The following is an 18,961-nucleotide window of genomic DNA, read 5'->3' as shown; positions in this document are numbered from 1 at the left end:
ATAAAACCCAATAATTTTGTAATTAATATACAAAATATCAGATAAATCAAGGGTTAAATTGGAATAAAATAATTTCCCCTTTTCTTTTTATTTTTAAAAATAAAATTTGTGGATTTTAATTTCTAAATAAAAATGGCATAATTAAAAAATATATTGAATTATGAGAGGGACAAATTTGGAATATCATCGAAGCCGAGGACTTCCGTATTACAGTTATTTGACAGTTATCGAAGTGGTCCCCACGCTCGATTCTTGCCTTCTAGTACCCGCCAACGTGGAGACCCTAAAATTCGCCACGTTTTTTACACGAGCTCCAAAACGTGTGATTTTAATTTTTTTTTTTAAATAATTATTTCCTTTTACCCATTTAAAATTAATGAATTTAAAATTTTCTATTTGGATGAAAACTATTTTACTTATTATTTAAAGGTCATAATAATAAATTAGAGTAATTTTAATTATACATCGAAACAGACTAAAGCAGATAATATTTATTAGCTGTGAGCTTGAACTATAACAAATGATATTAGAGTCAGTCACTAGACGTGTATACTGACTACATCTGGTGGAGAGAGAAACGAAACAATATTTATAAGGGTATGAAAGCCTAGAGTCAATCACTAGACAGTGTGCCAAGGAGGACGATGGCCTACAATAAAGTAGATCGTGAGAAAAATGTGTAAAAAAAATTTCTTTAATAGATTAAATCGTTAATTAAAGCCACGTGGATTAAAAAGGAATATTAAAAAAATGTTTTTTCAGGCCACGTGGCAGCATTTCTTCAACTCGACCTCTCCGATTAAACCCTTCTTGTCGTGAGAATGTGACAACGAATCGCGTTATTCGGTGGATTGGAAAATAAGAAAAGAATTTTATTTTTTATTTTTTATTTTTTTTTCTTATTCTTCAGAACTCCAGAAAGCTTCTAAATCGAAGTGAAAAAGACAAACAAAAACCGCCGTCGGAAGTGGGCTGTTCCCGAAATTCCCGGCTCCGACACGGCAGTTAGCGGCGACAAGGGAGGGCGGTTTTTTGATGGATTTTCTGAACGCCCTATGGAGCATTTGGGGATTCTTTGTCGGAATTTCAGTGGGTCTGGTGGTCGGATATTTCTTGTTTATATACTTCAAACCAAGCGATGTGAAGGTATGTTGTTACAGATTTAACAGAGACATATGAACATTAGTGATTTTTGTTGTGTTGACGATGTCGCAGGAACCTGAGATTAAGCCGTTGACTGAACCTGACTCTGAAACCATACAGCGGATGCTCCCTGAGATGCCGCTGTGGGTGAAAAATCCTGATTATGATCGTGTAAGTAAATGATCTGGAAAATAGTTATTTTAGTTATGAAAGATTTAGTTGTTCGTTGTAATGGTTTGGATATCCTAGTTTAATTCGAGCTCATTTGATAATGTTCTGTTTTTTTTACTTTTGAAAACGAATCTTATAAACGCTCCCCCGCGTTCCAACGAGATTCAATGTTGGTTGGAGAGGGGAACGAAACATTCTTTATAAGGGTGTGGAGACCTCTCCCTAGTAGACATGTTTTAAAACCGTGAGGCTGACGGCAATACATTATGGGCGGTTATAAATGGTATCAGGGCAAGACACTAAGCGATGGGTCAGCAAGGACACTGGGCCCTCAAGGGGTGGATTGTGAGATCTCATATCGATTGGGGAGAGAAAAGAAGAATTTCTTATAAGGGTGTGGAAAGTTCTTCCTAACATACATGTTTTAAAACTGTGAGGTTGACGACTATACGTAATGGACCACAATATGTACTAGCGGTGAGTTTGAGTTGTTACAAATGGTATCAGAGCAAGACACCGGGCAGTGTGACAATGAGGACACTGGGCCCTCAAGGTGTGGATTGTGAGATCCCACGTCGGTTAGAGAGAGGAACGATGTATTCCTTATAAGAGTGTGAAAACCTCTCCCTAACATACGCGTTTAAAACCGTGAGGCTGACAGCAATATGTAATGGGCCAAAGCGGACTTGGGCGATTATAAATGGTATCAGGGCAAGACACTGAGCGATGTGTCAGCAAGGGCACTGGGCCTTCAAGGGGTGGATTGTGAGATTCCCGTATTGATTGGAGAGAGAAATGAAGAATTCCTTATAAGGGTGTGGAAAGTTCTTCCTAACATACATGTTTTAAAACTGTGAGGTTGACGGCTATACGTAACGGGCCAAAGTGGACAATATGTACTAGCGGTGGGCTTGAGCTATTACAAATGGTATCGGAGCAAGACACTAGACGGTGTGACAGTGAGGACACTGGACCCTCAAGGAGTGGATCGTGAGATCCCACGTTGGTTAGAGAGGGGAACGAAGTATTCCTTATAAGGGCGTGAAAACCTCTCCCTAACATACGCGTTTTAAAATCGTGAGGCTGATGGCTATACGTACCGGGTCAAAGTTGACAATATCTGATAGCGGTCGGTTCATATTTGAGTTATTTCTGAGCTGCTAAATGTTGTTGATGGATTTGGCTAATAACATGATTTTGATTCATTTTTCTTGAAGATGGACTGGCTAAACACGTTTATTGACTATCTCTGGCCTTATCTTGACAAGGTATTTGTTTCCATTACTTCATTATCATTCAAATTTGTTGCCTTTTTCTGCTCTTCATTCTGCTTATACTCATTAATCTCTCTGTTTAGGCAATTGTGAAGACAGTAAGAGCTGTTGTTAAGCCTATAATTGCCGAGGAGATTCCCAAGTATAAGATCAAGTCGGTCGAATTCCAAGAGCTCACGCTCGGCTCACTCTCGCCCACTCTTCAAGGTTCTCGAATAACTTGTTTTACTCACTGTCTTCCTGCTGCTATGTAACAGCTAGAAACTAAGGGTCTAAAAGAGCGAACGATCTGATTTTCGGGGTATTAACTCTTGGAGGATGGCTAAGAATGTCCCTTAGATGGCAACATTGGGCGGAAACGAAATGCCCCTAAACAAACACCTTTTCCTTTCGTCGCGAAATTTTCGATTGAAAATAGTGTTTGCTGCTTGTTCTTAACAGGTATGAAAGTCTATGAAATGCATGAAAAGGAGTTGATATTGGAACCTGCAATCAAATGGGCTGGAAATCCCAACATCATGGCTGCAGTTACAGCATTTGGATTAAAAGCTACCGTTCAGGTGACGATACATTTTTTGTAACAGCCAAAGCCCACCGCTAGCAGATATTGTCAGCTTTGGCCGATTACATATCGTCGTCAGCTTCACGGTTTTAAAATGCGTCTGCTAGGAGGGGTTTCCACACCCTTATAAGGAATGCTTTGTTCCCCTCTTCAATCGATGTGGGATCTCACGGACAATATTTGCTAGCAGTGAACTTAGGCCGTTACATTTTTTTACTAAGGAAATGCTTCTGAGAACAAGTTCTTATTTCCCTTTTTGACTTTGTTGAAAGCTGGTGGATCTGCAAGTTTTCGCGGTGCCACGGATCGTCTTGAAGCCACTGGTTCCGAGCTTTCCTTGTTTTGCAAACATTTCCGTGTCTCTAATGGAGAAGGTTTGTGATTGTTTTTAGTTTCGTGGGTAGTCTGCAATATCGTCTATGGTCTTTGCTGCTAGTTTAATTTGAGAGGCGACGTTGAGATCGTTTTCTCGAACAGGCCTAGTAGCTTGATATGTTTAGGAGGTTTAACATGGCTAGATAGTAATGTTCCTCTTTTGCACAATTTGCAGCCACACGTCGATTTTGGACTAAAGTTCATGGGGATCGACCTGATGTCAATACCCGGTCTTTATACGTTTGTCCAGGTAAGACGCCATTGAATCAATCAAGTGTTTAACGTTTACGCTTGGTTTTATGAACACCTTGTCCGACCGACCGAACAATTTCTTAGGAGCGCATAAAAGATCAGATTGCAAGCATGTATCTATGGCCAAAGACTCTAAAAATACAAATTATGGACTCAGCTAAGTATGTGTGTAGTTCTGCTTGTGAAATTTATTGAAGATTTCTTTCTATGTTCGGGTTCGACTAATCGAGTATAACTTTATAGAGCGTTTAAGAAGCCCGTGGGGATTCTCCATGTGAAAGTTGTGAGAGCAATGAACCTTAGGAAAAAGGATCTTTTAGGTGCATCCGATCCATATTTGAAACTAAAGCTCACCGACGATAAGTTACCTTCGAAGAAAACATCCGTGAAGCACAATAACTTGAACCCCGAATGGAACGAGGAGTTCAAGTTAGTCGTTAAAGATCCCGAATCCCAAGCCTTAGAGCTTCATGTTTATGATTGGGAGCAGGTATTAATTCTTACAACGTGTACCATATTTCTTACCATGTCCCGGTGGACGGGCACCGAAAATAAAGCTTTTGTGATATCTCAGGTTGGGAAGCACGACAAGATGGGCATAAACGTTATACCGCTGAAAGATCTTCCTCCCGACGAGGTGAAAGTTCTGACTCTCGACCTTAGAAAGAAGGTTGATTCGGGTGGCACTGATAACGAGAAGGACCGCGGTCAGCTCGTAGTTGAACTTAAATATAAACCGTTAAAAGAAGAAGAGATGTCGAGGGGTTTTGACGAAATGCATGAAGTACCGAAAGCTCCCGAAGGAACGCCTGCTGGGGGCGGTTTGCTGGTTGTCATAGTTCATGAAGCTGAAGATGTTGAAGGAAAACATCATACCAATCCATTTGTAAGGATTTACTTCAGAGGGGATAAGAGAAAGACTAAGGTATGTCAGTCGAAAAACGTTCCAAGTAGTAGAAGTAGTGTTTACGAGCTTAATTTTCACCTCGAAACGTTAACATTGTGCAGCGGGTGAAGAAGAACAGAGATCCGAGATGGGAGGAGGAGTTCCATTTTGCGCTAGACGAACCGCCCACGAACGACAAAGTACATGTAGAAGTAGTCAGTACTTCTTCAAAAATAGGTTTGCTGCATCCAAAGGTAAAAAAACATTACCAAGCTGAAAACCAAACCATTAACTTACTAGGTTGTTGAATGAAACATCATAGGATTTTGATTTGTACTTTAGGAATGTCTTGGCTATGTGGACATCAGCCTGTCGGATGTGGTGGCCAACAAAAGGATTAACGAGAAGTACCATCTTATAGACTCGAAGAATGGACGCATCCATGTCGAACTGCAATGGAGAACTTCCTCGTAGAACGTTTCTTTCATGTTCGTATTCGTTTGTACGTTTTTTGAGCTGTATATTCTGTGCACGTTTCGTGTAACTTTTATAATATGTTAAGAAATAATGTGATGCATGCTAATAGTAGGTGGTAGATTTATGTTTTTGTGAATCTGGGTCAAAATGAGTCGTTCTATTCAAGCTTTTAGATATGGTAGCTATATTGGAAGGTGCAGCCGAATCACCTCCCAAGAGGCCTAATTCTCGTCGACATTATGGTTTCACACGACTTCACCCTAAAAAAACATGAGCTTCGTCCGAGTTAAACTTGATGGAAAACAAATTTCTCTTATGGGCTGTATAATGGCTACTTTCGTGAAAACGACGCAATAGTCCCAAGTTGTACCGCTTCAATGAACTAGCAACTCAACCCTTGAAACATGTTCGAGCGGAATAAAAGTCGCTCTTCCCTTTCTCGCTCAATAAGATATAAAAAAAAACCAATTTAAGCTGTGAAAGTTCGGATCTTTTCTGACAATAATATAGGGTTCAAGTATAGAACAATGTGGGCTTGAGTACAACGATCAATCATATTACGACATGTAAGTTCGAGCAAGCAAATGACGAGGCGGGGTAGATTAGATAAGAGAGTTTGAAAGGTACGTTTATGACACCTACTTGTGATGCTTTTGAGAACAAAGAGATGAGATTAGGTTGGTAGAGGGGAGAGGGCAATGGCATGTGGATCTTGTGAAATAAAAGTGGGTCAAATTGGGGGATGCCAATCTCCAAACATTGCACCTTTTCTCCCCATGGTAGGTGCTCTACTCACATGGTATGTGAGGCCGTTCCACGAGTCCACTTCCATCATAAAGTTCTTGTCTCTTCGAGTTGAACTAACAATTCGAGACTTTTAAATTCATGTCATTCTCAATCTAAACATAGCTCAACCGGTTAAAACATAAATTGTATTAGAAAGTTACATATAGATTGACTCACTTGAGATTCGTTTAATAGAACACCTAATATCCGGTAGAAAGACGCTACGGTTCGACATAAACATGAAAACGTTACCTATCTATCGAACAGTAGATATTTATAGGACCATTTTGGTGATATTGTTAGTCACACTAATTAAAATAATGACAAAAAGTGGAGGATTGAAAATGTACCTAAGTTTGGAGGCTCTAAAGGAAAAAGAAAAAGAAAAAGAAATGGTAAGTGAGATCTAAAAATAGTTGTCTCAATCAATCATATTACCAAACAATATTTATTTATTTATTTATATAATTTAAGAAAATAAAAATAATATTAATTAATTTTAAAGGCTTATCTACCATGGTGGGGCCAATCCCATGTATATTCTTGCTTTTTGAAGGGTAGGTGCCCCACATGTGGAGGACTCCAAGGAGGTAGGTAAGGTAAGGTAAGGTAAGGTAAGGGCTTTGAGGATCACTTTTGATTGGTCTTTTTTCAATACCCTTCCACATGACTTCCCTAGTGCTCATGTGCTTACCCTACTCCTACTTTACTATTTATTAATAATCGACCCACCTAATTAATTAATTAATTCGAATTTCACTTCCCTTCTCGAGAAAGCGACCAAACTCTTTTTTCATTGAAATCACTGAACGAGCAGCGATACTACAGTGATGAGCTTGAGGATTAGGCGTCTTAGGAGGTGAAGGAGTCTGAGGTGTCGAAGAAAGGTAAAACAGAAACCTTCAAATTAGGATATGTGGTGAGACAGTGGAATTTCGTTAAGAAGGTGTGGTTGGGTTGGGGAGAGAGACATAATCATGTGGGTGTGACTATAAATTAATATAAAATTAGACCTAACCGACTAAGAAACATAACTACACAGTCTCGTTTTCATGGAACCAGGGTTACTTCCTTTCAACAAATGAGACTTTTCGAAGGGTTGAAGGTGGTTTTGCTATCGAGACTACAACCTTCTGCCACCCATAAATATTACCCACTTTCCCTGTACCCTTTCTCGATGGTTTGAATCATGGGAAGAGTATCGAATTGGGAATAAAGATGATACCCATTTCACATACGAGTGTAAAATTCATCTATTTTGATGGGTTTTGCTCATAAGACCAAGAACAACAGGACAAAGCTCGTAAAACCACATAAAGCTGTACACATCTTCTTCTCTATCTCGAGACTGAAGTTCAGTACATTGCAGTTTGTTTTCATCAGTATTACCATTCATCTTGAAATGCATATAACGAAACAATTTTACTCACTGATTCCATATAGAGCCTGGTCTATACAGATCCCGTATTCCCATATAAACCCTAATGAGAAAAACGAATTAAGGAAAGAGACTTTTTTGGACTCGAGTATAGAAAAAAAGCAAAGAAACGAATGGATCTCTTTTTCCCGACTCATTCTACTTATGTTGGACAAACTTGCACCACAAGGGTTGAAGGGAAGTTGAACCAAAGGCCACACACAACCACATACAACCACAACCACATTCAATATACCTTTGTTTTTTACCATATTTTGCATCATCATACCAAACTCCTAACTCTTCTAGAAACCCTTTTAATTAATCTCCCTATGCCTAGCTTGGCTCCTCCTCTCCCTATTGTCTTGGTGAATGATAGTGTACCTAAACAACAATAACCACAACTACCATACCATCCCCTTTCACTTATTATTTCCACAATCATTGTAAAACCACTCATCACACTTTCCTCTTCTCTACCCACCTTCTCTACCTAAATTCAACAAATTTTACTCCACACCCTCCATTCGTTAGGGAAGAATCGAGCTTTCTCGAGCCCTAATTCAGTAAGGTCTTAATTAGCCTTATATATCTCATGACCCGAGACTAGTTGTTGAAACTCTATACGTGCACAAAACAAGCATCCCCGTTAATGAAAACACAATTTTTATTAAAACCCACTTTTAAAAAATTAATCTTTTTCCATTTTTGCTTGTCTGAGATGGAAAGACCACTTGTAATAGTCAAAACCCACCGCTAGTAGATGTTGTTCGCTTTAGCCCGTTATGTATCACCGTCAGCCAAATTTTACTCCACACCCTCGATTCATCTATCGAACGAGCATTCTGCAACCCTAATCCATTAAGGTTTCAGTTAGCACTATATTTCTCATGACTCGAGACTAGTTGTTGAAACTCTATGCCTGCACAAAACAAGCATTCCCATTAAAGAAAACACAATTTTTATTAAAACCCACTTCAAAAAAATTAATCTTTTCCCATTTTTGTTTGTCTAGGATGGAAATACCACTTGTAACCGTTCCAAACCCACCGCTAGTAGATATTGTCTGTTTTAGCCTGTTACGTATCACTATCAGCCAAATTTTACTCCACACCCTCGATTCATCCATCGAAGAATCGAGCATTCTGCAACTCTAATCTAGTAAGGTTTCAGTTAGCACTATATTTCTCATGACTTGAGACTAGTTGTTGAAACTCTATGCCGGCACAAAATAAGCATTCCCATTAAAGAAAACACAATTTTTATTAAAACCCACTTCAAAAAAATTAATCTTTTCCCATTTTTGCTTGTCTAGGATGGAAAGACCACTTGTAATATCTCAAACCTACCACTAGTAGATATTATCCGCTTTGGCTTGTTATGTATCGCCATCATACTACACACCCTTGATTCATCCATTAAGAATCGAGCATTCTGCCACCCTAACCCAGTAAGGTTTCAGTTAGCCCTATATTTCTCATGACTCGAGACTAGTTGTTGAAACTCTATGCCTGCACAAAACAAGCACTCCCATTAAAGAAAACACAATTTTTATTAAAACCCACTTCAAAAAAATTAATCTTTTCCCATTTTTGCTTGTCCAGGGTGAAAAGACCACTTGTAACAACCCAAGCCCACCTCCAGTAGATATTATCCGCTTTAACCCGTATAACTATCAGCCTCACAATTTTAAAACACGTGTACTAGGAAAATGTTTCCACACCCTTACAAGACCCCCTCCATGTAAGATCTCACACCACTAAAGAAAGTAGAGCGAGACATGAAGAGGGAGGAGAGTTAGCTCGTAATAGTACAAGTTGTCGAGTGAGTGAAGCAAGATTTAGAGAGGAAAACGGGATTATTAAAATAACAATCAAAAAAGCTAAACCAAACCCCACCAAAATCAATATACAATAAAGTTGTTTAGAGAAGATGAGAATTAAAAAAAAAAGAGATATATATGGAAGGTTAGGGATTTTGGGCCTAATATACCAACTTTATACTTTATTATATATGGATATTTATATAATTTAAATTGATACCAAACTAAATGTCACACTATAGTTAAATGTATCTTTAACTTTATTATATGATTGAAGATTTAATATTTATGATGAGAGAGAGAGACAAGAGAGAGAAGGTAAGCACTAGCCATTCCCCTCTCTAACCTATTCTCACCAACTCGCATCTAGAAGCAATTCCCCTCTTTTTTTAAGAGTCAAAAGGCTATAAAGGTACGCTCAAATCCCACACAAGGGCCGGCCTTACTGTTCCTGCAGCGACACGAAAAGCAAAACCGCCATTTTCAGCAACCAAGCAGCGAAAGAAACTGATTCAGAGATACAAATTTAAAAAAAAAAGAAGAAGGAATCAAAACTGTTTGCTCAAACTTGTTCCAACGGCGCCACAGACCTACAGAGGCTACTGGGTTTGTGTTCTTCTTCTTGTTCATCCTCTGTTTTTCTTTGCCCTTTTGATTCCTCTGGGTGTGTGGCGAAATGGGTCGGTCGCCTTGCTGTGAAAAAGCGCATACAAATAAGGGTGCGTGGACCAAAGAAGAAGATGAGCGGCTGATTGCGTATATCCGGGCTCATGGCGAGGGCTGTTGGCGCTCTCTTCCTAAAGCCGCTGGCCTTCTTCGTTGCGGCAAGAGCTGTCGATTGCGCTGGATTAACTACCTCCGTCCCGATCTTAAGCGCGGCAATTTCACGAAAGAAGAGGATGAGTTGATAATCAAGCTTCATAGCCTTCTGGGTAACAAGTAAGTTGGGGAAATCGGGGAAATCTTCTCTACTCTTCTTCTTTTGGGTATTTCAATTGATGGGGTTTTCTTGTTTTAGATGGTCTTTGATTGCTGGGAGATTGCCTGGAAGAACGGACAACGAGATCAAGAATTACTGGAACACTCATATTAGAAGGAAGCTCTTGAACAGAGGAATCGACCCTGTTACTCATAGATCCATCAACGAGCCTGCTCAAGAAGTGGCTTCATCAACGATCTCTTTCACTGATACTAACATGAAAGTGAAAGTGGAAGAGGGTAAAGATTTAGAAACAGAAGAACGGTGTCCAGATTTGAACTTAGAGCTCAGAATCAGCCCTCCTTATCAGCTTAACCCTGAAGAAATTGGAGCCAAGAACCTCTGTTTTGCTTGTAGTTTGGGATTACAGAACAGTAAGGATTGTAGCTGCAAAATTGGGTGCAATTTTGGGACATCCACTGAGAATAGTAGCTCAGTTGGGTATGATTTTCTGGGTATGAAAAATGGGATTCTTGATTACAGAGGCTTGGAGATGAAGTGAGAGATTCAAAACTGGGATTCTTTGTGGTAATATATTAGCTTCTAATCTGTCTAAATTCCTCACTTCCTCTGTTTTGTAAGATTTATAGTGCATATTGGTATAGTTTCATTATGAGTATAGCTGAAGAATTAGTTCATATCTTCCATATTTTTCAGAGATTTTCCTCATCTCTCTTAGGAACAAGATGAACTTTTCTTTCCTTTTTGGGTCTGTTTCTTATTGGGGTTGGAGTTTCATTACCAACCCATTTCAGATCCTCTGTAAATGTGAAGATGATAGCATACCTTAGGTCCAAAGACGTCAATAGTTACTAGTGGTGGGTTTGTGTGAAACCTGTCGTTAGTAGACGAGTTGAACCGAGTTCCAAACCAAATATGTTAGTGATTCCTGTCATTTTGTGCAAAAGGGGTTATCTTTTTGTTGTTTACATATAAGATTTGGTTACTTTTTTTCGCCATTGAAGGCAATGGATAAGCTGTGAGAGGGAGGAAGGGGAAGAGGGAGTTGAAAGTGGTGGGTGACCCATCTCTTCCATAGTTAAAGCAAAGCTCTCTCTGTCCTTGTTTCTGTGTCTAGAATGAGTTTGAAAATTGATATATAATATAAAAAGGCGTGAAGGAACTAACAACTGTGGTGCTGTGTATCATCTTTTTGTCTACCAACCTTCTTGGCATTTATATCTACTCCATCACCACTCAACCTACCATATGCATATATATCCACTAGAATTTGGATATCTCTTTGCATTTATCTCTGCCTGCCTCTCCATACACCACACGATTCTCCCACCTAAATTTTGATACCCTTTTCGTCACACGCTCACCACCCGACTTTCTAAACATGACCGTTATGTACGTACGTTATGATTTTCTTTTACGTTTGTTATACGTTTATCTGGGTTCATGAAATTTATAGCATGTATGTAGTAACGACATAGGTTTTGTTTAGAAAGTTGGTTGATCTCACATGGGTTTGAGAGGGGAATGAAGTATTCCTTGTAAACGTGTGTAAACCTCTCCTTAGTGGACGTATTTTAAAATAGTGAGGCTGATGTTGATACATAACGGGTCAAACTGGACGATATTTGCTAGTTGTGGGCTTGAGCTGTTACAAATAGTATTTGAACTAGGTGCCTGCGAGGATGTTGGGTCCCTAAGGGGGTGAATTGTGAGATCCCACATTGGTTGGAGAGGGGAAAGAAACATTACTTAGTGTGAAAAGTCTCCCTAGTAGACGTGTTTTAAAACAGTGAGGTAGACAATACATAACGGGCCAAAGTGGACAATATCTGCTAGCAATGGGCTTGAGCTGTTACATTGGATAGTGTGCCCACAAGGACATTGAGTCCTCAAGAGGGGTGAATTATGAGATCTCACATTGGTTGGAGAGGGGAACAAAACATTCCTTATAAGGGTGTGGAAATCAAAGTATTCCTTATAAGGGTGTGGAAATCAAAGCATTCCTTATAAGGGTGTGGAAATCTCTCCCTATAGTGACGTGTTTTAGAACATTGAGGCTGACAGTTATACGTAATAGGCTAAAACAAATAATATCTACCAACAGTGGGTTTGGCTTGGGCTGTTACAAATGGTATCAGAGCCAAATACTGACCGGTGTGCCCGCGAGGACGTTGGGTCCCAAGGAGAGTAAATTGTGAGCCGAAATGGACAATATTCAATGAGTTTGAACGGTTAGAACAATAGTAGCGTTGTTAGAGTTGTACCAACTCGAAAGACTATTTTCTTGTGTGGTAATGATTTAAAATGCTACCTTTTTTGAAGTAATTGTAGATTTGGGGTTTAGTTATTTGTAATTTTCTGCCTCCATAATAATGAGAAAATGGATAAGAATTTAGCCACTTGAAGGAAGAACAAAGCTTAACCAAAAAGGAAACAAATGAATGGATTTGTTGCTTGACTTTTGAATTTCCAACACAATTTGATGTAAAAGCACAAAACAAAGCTATTATTACAAAGTAAATGAAAATGAACTCCACCAATAACCCCTCTCCTTACCTCCAAAAAAAAAAAAAAAAAAAAACTTGCATTTTAGACCCAAATCACCACATTTTCTTCTCCATTTTTGGGCTTAAATGACTGATCTTGACGTGATTGCTATTCGCCTTTGCTGCTCGCTCACACATGCTCTTTAAGAATTGACCCATGAGTCAATTCTATCATTGAGACATCCCGAACATCCATTCATCCATTTAGGTACATGTAGAGTCATTTACAGGGTGTACTGGAAAGCTACCCTGTAAGGTAGCCAACCTTCGACTCATGTTTATTAGATTGAGACGTAGACGGACTTTAGTGTTAAAACCAAATTTCCGATCAAATGTACCCACATTTTTATTTGAAAAAGAACGGGAAGAGAATCCAAGATAATTGAGGAAAAGGGTATCCATAAAGAAAGCTAAAAGATATGAATTTCCATACTTGAAAAGTAAACAACACACAAAATGGGCATACAAAACAACCAAACATGGTGGTGGCCACTCTCAAACTTTTTTTTTTTTCCCTTTTCTTTTAATGATTAGATAAATGAATGGGAAATTGATTATGGGCCTAAAAGAGTCACTTTTGAAAAGGGGTTGGGTTGAGACAATAGAACCTTCCATTTCATATTTTTCACCACGTACCTCCAACAAGTATTGGTCGTCCAATCAATTCAAAATTTTAGGTTGATTGTGTCCGTTATAAGATTTAGGGTTCAGGGTTGGTATGAGAATTTGGGCCGGGACCAAGACTTCATTTTAGTTAAAAGAGAGAAATCTCTCCCCATTTCCTCCCCTATCTCTCGTTTAAATCGGAGTGTTTGCCTCATTTGGGAGAGGCCTCTGCAGTTTAAATGAACATTTCTAATGATATTCTTTAGTAGCTTCTTTGGCTTGTTGATGATGACATGCACTCATTCACCTCGGTTATTTTTATTTACCGCGTTGATACGGTAACTTATAAAATGTTGATCAGAATGAAAACGGGCAGTTAATTACCGCCTCCACCACCTATTCCCTGTCTTAATTTTCTTAAATGAAGCTAAATTAACGAACAAGAAAAAGAAAAAGAAAAAAAAAAGGGTAGAGATGGAAATTAGGAGTTGTGGTGAGGGTAAAAGAGGAAAAAGAAAAGTAAGGAGTAAACGTCAGCTTCGGGAGGCTACCTAACCTAACCGAACCTCCTCTGTTCTTGGGGACTATTCATCATCACGTGCTTGGTTGCGGCGGTGGGACCCACCCCTCACATGCCCCATTTCCCCCTTTTATTTTATTTTATTTTATTTTATTTCCACTTTGACTTTCTTCCCTTACATGACAACATCCATAAAATTAGTAGTTATTATATAAAATATTAAATTCTCATCTATAATTCAATATTTCCACGTGTACATTTTCTTTAGCTCGAATGATTCAATATCGATATTAAAAAATTAGTCAAAATTTTCGATTTATTTGATAAATATTCATAAAAATATATTACAAAAATATCATTTTAATTGTAATTAGAGACATTTCGTGCTGACAAAAATATAGTTAGAAAAATATAATTAAATGAAATATACATGTTCATGAAATGTTATGGTCTAAAATCTGGTCAGTCGTATACTTTATGACTACCGAACGTGGTTTAATGGCACAAAGTTTGGTTAAAAGGGAACTAATGAGGCGGGTAAGATATATATTATGATCCATGATTTAGTGAGAGAAAAGTATGGATGAGAGAGAGAGAAATAAAATATATATATATATATATATATATATATATATATATATATATATATATATATATATATATTTTTTTTTTTTTGTATGGCTAAGGATAGTTGAATGAAGCTTAGGGTGATGCATGTGTTAAACCTAAAATAGATCATAACTGTATATACTAAAATAGTCTAAGATTTACTAGTTGTTATGATTTGAAGGGTTTGTTACCAAATCTATGATTTTATGGTTTGTTACCAAATCATAGATTTGGAATGTAATCTTCATTATACGCATCTATAAATACATGAGGTCGTGACCCATATAGGTGATCGTGCCATTCAATCTAACATGGTATCAGAGCCAAGGTTTATTTTTTAAACTCCTCGCCATGTCTTCTTCCTCCTCTCCATCCACCATCTCCAACACCGTCTCAACTACCATGGCGACTTTTGGCCTTAAACAATATCCAATCCCTCTACACCATCTTCGTCCTTATAACAAACAAAAGTTCTCTTTTCGATCAAAGGAATGTGTCTTTCTAGGCTACAGTTCTTCACATAAAGGGTATAAGTGTCTTGACACCGATTCTGGTCGTGTCTATATATCTAGAGATGTCATATTTGATGAAAATGTTTTTCCATTCAAGAGAGCCTCACCTAATTCTTCCCCAATCATGCAGTCGACGCATAATGCCCCTGATTTGTGCACCTTGCATTTGGGTAATAGCAGTACTAATTTGGAGAATGATCACATGCATATGTCTGGGCCTACTAACTCTTTGGATGCAGAAAATTTGGTGTCTACATCAGCTTCGGAATTGCCGCAACAATCCTCCGCGTCGCTGCCATGCGAATCGGCGTTGGTTGTTCCGCCAATGATTGAGGCCTCGGCTCCTCCGCCAGCAGATGATATTGCGCAATGCCCGGTTGAATCCTCGGCCGTTGGTCAACCAACTGCTGTAGCATCGGTTGCTCCCCTCGCAACGGCTGATAGGGCCGTCCCCTCAAATGTGGATCCTGCACCTACTACTCATCTGTATGGTACTCGATTGAAGCACAATATCAAGAAACCCAAGGTGCGTACAGATGGAACAGTAACATCTCTTGTAGCTCGGTCTTCTGCCTCTGAACCTACTTCACATATTACTGCTATTGAGCATCCCCTCTGGCGTCAGGCAATGAATGATGAATTTCAGGCACTTCAAAAAAATAAGACATGGCACTTAGTTCCTCCTCGTGCTGGTCTTAACTTTATTGATTGCAAATGGGTTTTCAAACTCAAACAAAAGCCAGATGGCTCTATTGATCGCTACAAAGCACGCCTGGTTGCTAAAGGTTTTAAACAGCAGTATGGCGTTGATTATGATGATACCTTTAGTCCAGTTGTTAAGCCCACTACCATTCGGCTCTTATTATCTCTTGCTATTTCTCGTGGTTGGGCTATTCGGCAGATTGATATTCAAAATGCTTTTCTTCATGGCCTTCTTAATGAAGATGTTTATATGAAGCAGCCCCCTGGATTTGTGGATTCTCAACACCCTGGTTATCTCTGCAAGCTGGATAAGTCGCTTTATGGCCTTAAACAAGCTCCGCGTGCCTGGTTTTCTCGCCTTAGCTCCAAACTATTACAGCTGGATTTTACACCTTCAAAGGCTGATGTCTCTCTTTTTATTTTTAACAAAACGGGCATTCAGATGTATATCCTCATCTACGTTGATGATATTATTATCATCAGCTCATCTTCTACGGCTACTGAGAAACTTCTTACACAGCTTCAGGATGATTTTGCCGTCAAGGATCTTGGTATTTTGAGTTATTTTCTTGGGATTGAGGTCCGCCATACTTCTAGTGGACTTATTCTGACACAACATAAATACATTCGAGATTTATTAGCCAGAACCAATATGCTTACCTCCAAAGGTGTGCCCACACCTATGCTTCCCAGTGAGAAGTTGTTATTGAATGGTGGTGAAAAGCTCTCACCTGAGGATACTACTCGCTATCGAAGTGTCGTTGGTGCTCTCCAATATTTGTCTCTGACACGTCCTGATATATCCTTCTGTGTCAACAGAGTGTGTCAGTTCATGTCCTCTCCGACTTCTATACATTGGGCGGCAGTCAAACGAATTCTCCGTTATCTACATGACACGATTGATATGGGTTTGTGTCTTACAAAGTCCAGCACTGATTTGTTGAGTGCCTTTTCAGATGCTGATTGGGCTGGGAATCCTGATGATCGTCGAAGCACTGGAGGCTATGTGATCTTCTTTGGTGGCAATCTTATCTCTTGGAGTTCGAGGAAACAATCGACAGTTTCTCGCTCTAGTACGGAAGCCGAATATAAGGCAGTTGCTGATGCCACTGCCGAATTAATTTGGATCCAAGTCCTCTTGCGTGAGCTCGGGATCTCGCAAGCGCGAGCGCCTAGCCTATGGTGTGACAACATTGGTGCCACCTACCTATCCGCCAATCCAATCTTTCATCGACGGACGAAGCATGTTGAGGTTGATTATCACTTCGTTCGTGAACGAGTATCGACTCGTCAGCTTGATGTTCGACTCATATCTTCCAAGGATCAGCTCGCCGATATCATGACAAAGCCACTGCCAGCTCCTTCTTTTAGCTATTTTAGGCGCAATCTGAACTTAGTAGTACATCGTCCAGATTGAGGGGGGTGTTAAACCTAAAATAGATCATAACTGTATATACTAAAATAGTCTAAGATTTACTAGTTGTTATGATTTGAAGGGTTTGTTACCAAATCTATGATTTTATGGTTTGTTACCAAATCTATGATTTTATGGTTTGTTACCAAATCATAGATTTGGAATGTAATCTTCATTATACGCATCTATAAATACATGAGGTCGTGACCCATATAGGTCATCGTGCCATTCAATCTAACAGCATGGTGACCATTGGTGATGGTGATGGTGAAGACATCTTTTAAGGCTTCAAAAGTGAGATATTTCAAAGGCTTCCAAGTGGCCAACTGCACCTTAATGGAGCTTTAATAATGCATATCGAACTATCTAACCCTAAACCCTAAACGTTAGCCTGAGGTGTGCAGGTGTCTCGAGTCTTATGTGGCGAAAGATATAATAAATATCAGCGACCACTTCTTTATGAAGGTTGACACGAGCTGGGATAATATCATTGACCCTAAATCCTAAACACTAGAACTAAACAAATGTTTCAGGATCAAGAGGTGTGTAGATGTCTCTGGTTTTTTTTTTTTGTGGCAATCTCTCTCTTAGTAGACGTGTTTTAAAACCACAAGACTGAAGACGATACGTAACGGACCAAAACAGACAATGTCTACTAGTGGTGGGCTTGGACTGTTACAGATGATATCAAAGTCAGTCACCAAATGGTGCGAGACACTAGTTAAAGTAGGGCTAAAACCCCTCTATAGTAGAGGAATTTTAAAACTGTAAGACTGACGACGATACGTAATGGGCCGTAGTGGACAATCTGCTAACGGTGAACTTGGACTATTACAAGATCACGAAAAGATCTAATGAAGATATGGTTTGTCGACCACTTAAGCTTCCCTCAATTATTTGTTGTACCTACCCTTCTTTCTATTGTTTTCCCCCAAACATTATCCAATTATTTATACACCATCTTTATCTCTTCCAAACCCAAACCCAGACCCAAACCCAGTAGGCCTACAACAGTTGCTTGCTTTTACAACACTGGTGGGCTGCTTGGGCTGCAACTGCAAGCCACTTTCTCATCATTTTCGTAGCCGCTGAACTCATCTCTACCTCAAACTACACCATCACGGTGAGATCCCACATCAGTCGGAGAGGATAATGAAACACATATTTCTTATAAGAGTGTGGAAACCTCTCTGTATTTTAAAACTGTGAAGCTAACGGCGATACGCAACGGGCTAGAATGAACAATATTTGTCAGTGGTGGGCTTGAACTGTTACTGATTTGATGTTGTCAAAGGTAAGAGAGATAGTGGATGCCAATTACCGTGATGTAGAAGTAGAGTTGATTCGATTAGTTAGATTAACATCCATCAATTTAGAAACCATTGTAATGTTTGAGAGAAACAATTGATAGCTATCATAAAATTTCAGTTATCAGACGACGCGGAACTGGATTGATGAAGTGGTAGTCACAAAGACAAATTAAGTTACCAATCCCGATGAAAATAACACCTAGCTACACGTGTGAAGCGTTTGGTGTTTATTCTAAGATACCTTCATTCTTAAAAAGAAACTAAAACGAGTTCGAGGACCTAGGAAGAAAATGCAGAGATAATTAACACCCAAAACATAATTAGTGGATTTGATGATTACTATATTTAAGAAATGGCTTCCACCCCACCTATCCACTTCACTACTTGACTCATATGCCCCAGTGGATTACTAGACTTCCAATCATATATATATATATATATATATATATATATATATATAAGACATATGAAAGCTTAACGAGATGGGTAAATTTCAAAAGGGTGTATGGTCGGTCATCAAAATCATGTCTATACTCGACAGACATAAAATGACCCAAAATGTAATATAAGAAGATGTGACTAGTTGTCAATTCTTCGTATCCGGGTTTATGTTATCAAAGCCATTATTGCCTACTCG

At 39.1% G+C, this 18,961-nt stretch overlaps 2 protein-coding genes across 3 annotated transcripts; both read left to right on the top strand.

Annotated features, from left to right (window-relative positions):
- Positions 1-892: 892 nt before the first annotated feature.
- On the top strand, positions 893-5,264 carry LOC111777501 (synaptotagmin-1). Of its 2 annotated transcripts, XM_023657143.2 has the most exons (12): positions 895-1,146; positions 1,216-1,314; positions 2,532-2,582; positions 2,672-2,795; positions 3,030-3,148; positions 3,423-3,524; positions 3,701-3,775; positions 3,862-3,938; positions 4,021-4,267; positions 4,352-4,702; positions 4,786-4,917; positions 5,006-5,264. In XM_023657143.2, the coding sequence occupies exons 1-12, from the start codon at positions 1,036-1,038 to the stop codon at positions 5,135-5,137; spliced, it is 1,620 nt and encodes a 539-aa protein (XP_023512911.2). In that variant the 5' UTR covers positions 895-1,035; the 3' UTR covers positions 5,138-5,264. The 2 variants fall into 2 exon arrangements, with proteins under 2 accessions (XP_023512910.2, XP_023512911.2); XM_023657142.2 differs by having other exon boundaries at positions 893-1,146; positions 4,021-4,702.
- A 4,187-nt stretch (positions 5,265-9,451) lies between these two features.
- LOC111777509 (MYB-like transcription factor 4) lies at positions 9,452-10,782 on the top strand. Its single transcript, XM_023657154.2, has 2 exons — positions 9,452-10,104; positions 10,184-10,782. Exons 1-2 carry the CDS (start codon positions 9,842-9,844, stop codon positions 10,644-10,646), a joined length of 726 nt encoding a protein of 241 aa, XP_023512922.2. The 5' UTR covers positions 9,452-9,841; the 3' UTR covers positions 10,647-10,782.
- The last annotated feature ends 8,179 nt before the right edge of the window (positions 10,783-18,961 follow it).

This window comes from Cucurbita pepo, chromosome 16 (assembly GCF_057944985.1).
Source record: "Cucurbita pepo subsp. pepo isolate OVF chromosome 16, ASM5794498v1, whole genome shotgun sequence".
Classification (NCBI taxonomy): domain Eukaryota; kingdom Viridiplantae; phylum Streptophyta; class Magnoliopsida; order Cucurbitales; family Cucurbitaceae; genus Cucurbita; species Cucurbita pepo.
The sequence above is the reverse complement of the archived record's forward strand: the minus strand, read 5'-3'. Positions and strand labels throughout refer to the sequence as shown.

Excerpts from the sequence above, each read along its gene's own strand:
- LOC111777501 (XM_023657142.2), top strand. The coding sequence starts at position 1,036 with ATGGATTTTCTGAACGCCCTATGGAGCATTTGGGGATTCTTTGTCGGA. Across the intron at positions 1,147-1,215 it reads TCAAACCAAGCGATGTGAAG|GAACCTGAGATTAAGCCGTT; the intron begins GTATGTTGTTAC and ends ACGATGTCGCAG. Across the intron at positions 1,315-2,531 it reads AAAATCCTGATTATGATCGT|ATGGACTGGCTAAACACGTT; the intron begins GTAAGTAAATGA and ends TTTTTCTTGAAG.
- LOC111777509 (XM_023657154.2), top strand. The coding sequence starts at position 9,842 with ATGGGTCGGTCGCCTTGCTGTGAAAAAGCGCATACAAATAAGGGTGCG. Across the intron at positions 10,105-10,183 it reads CATAGCCTTCTGGGTAACAA|ATGGTCTTTGATTGCTGGGA; the intron begins GTAAGTTGGGGA and ends TTCTTGTTTTAG.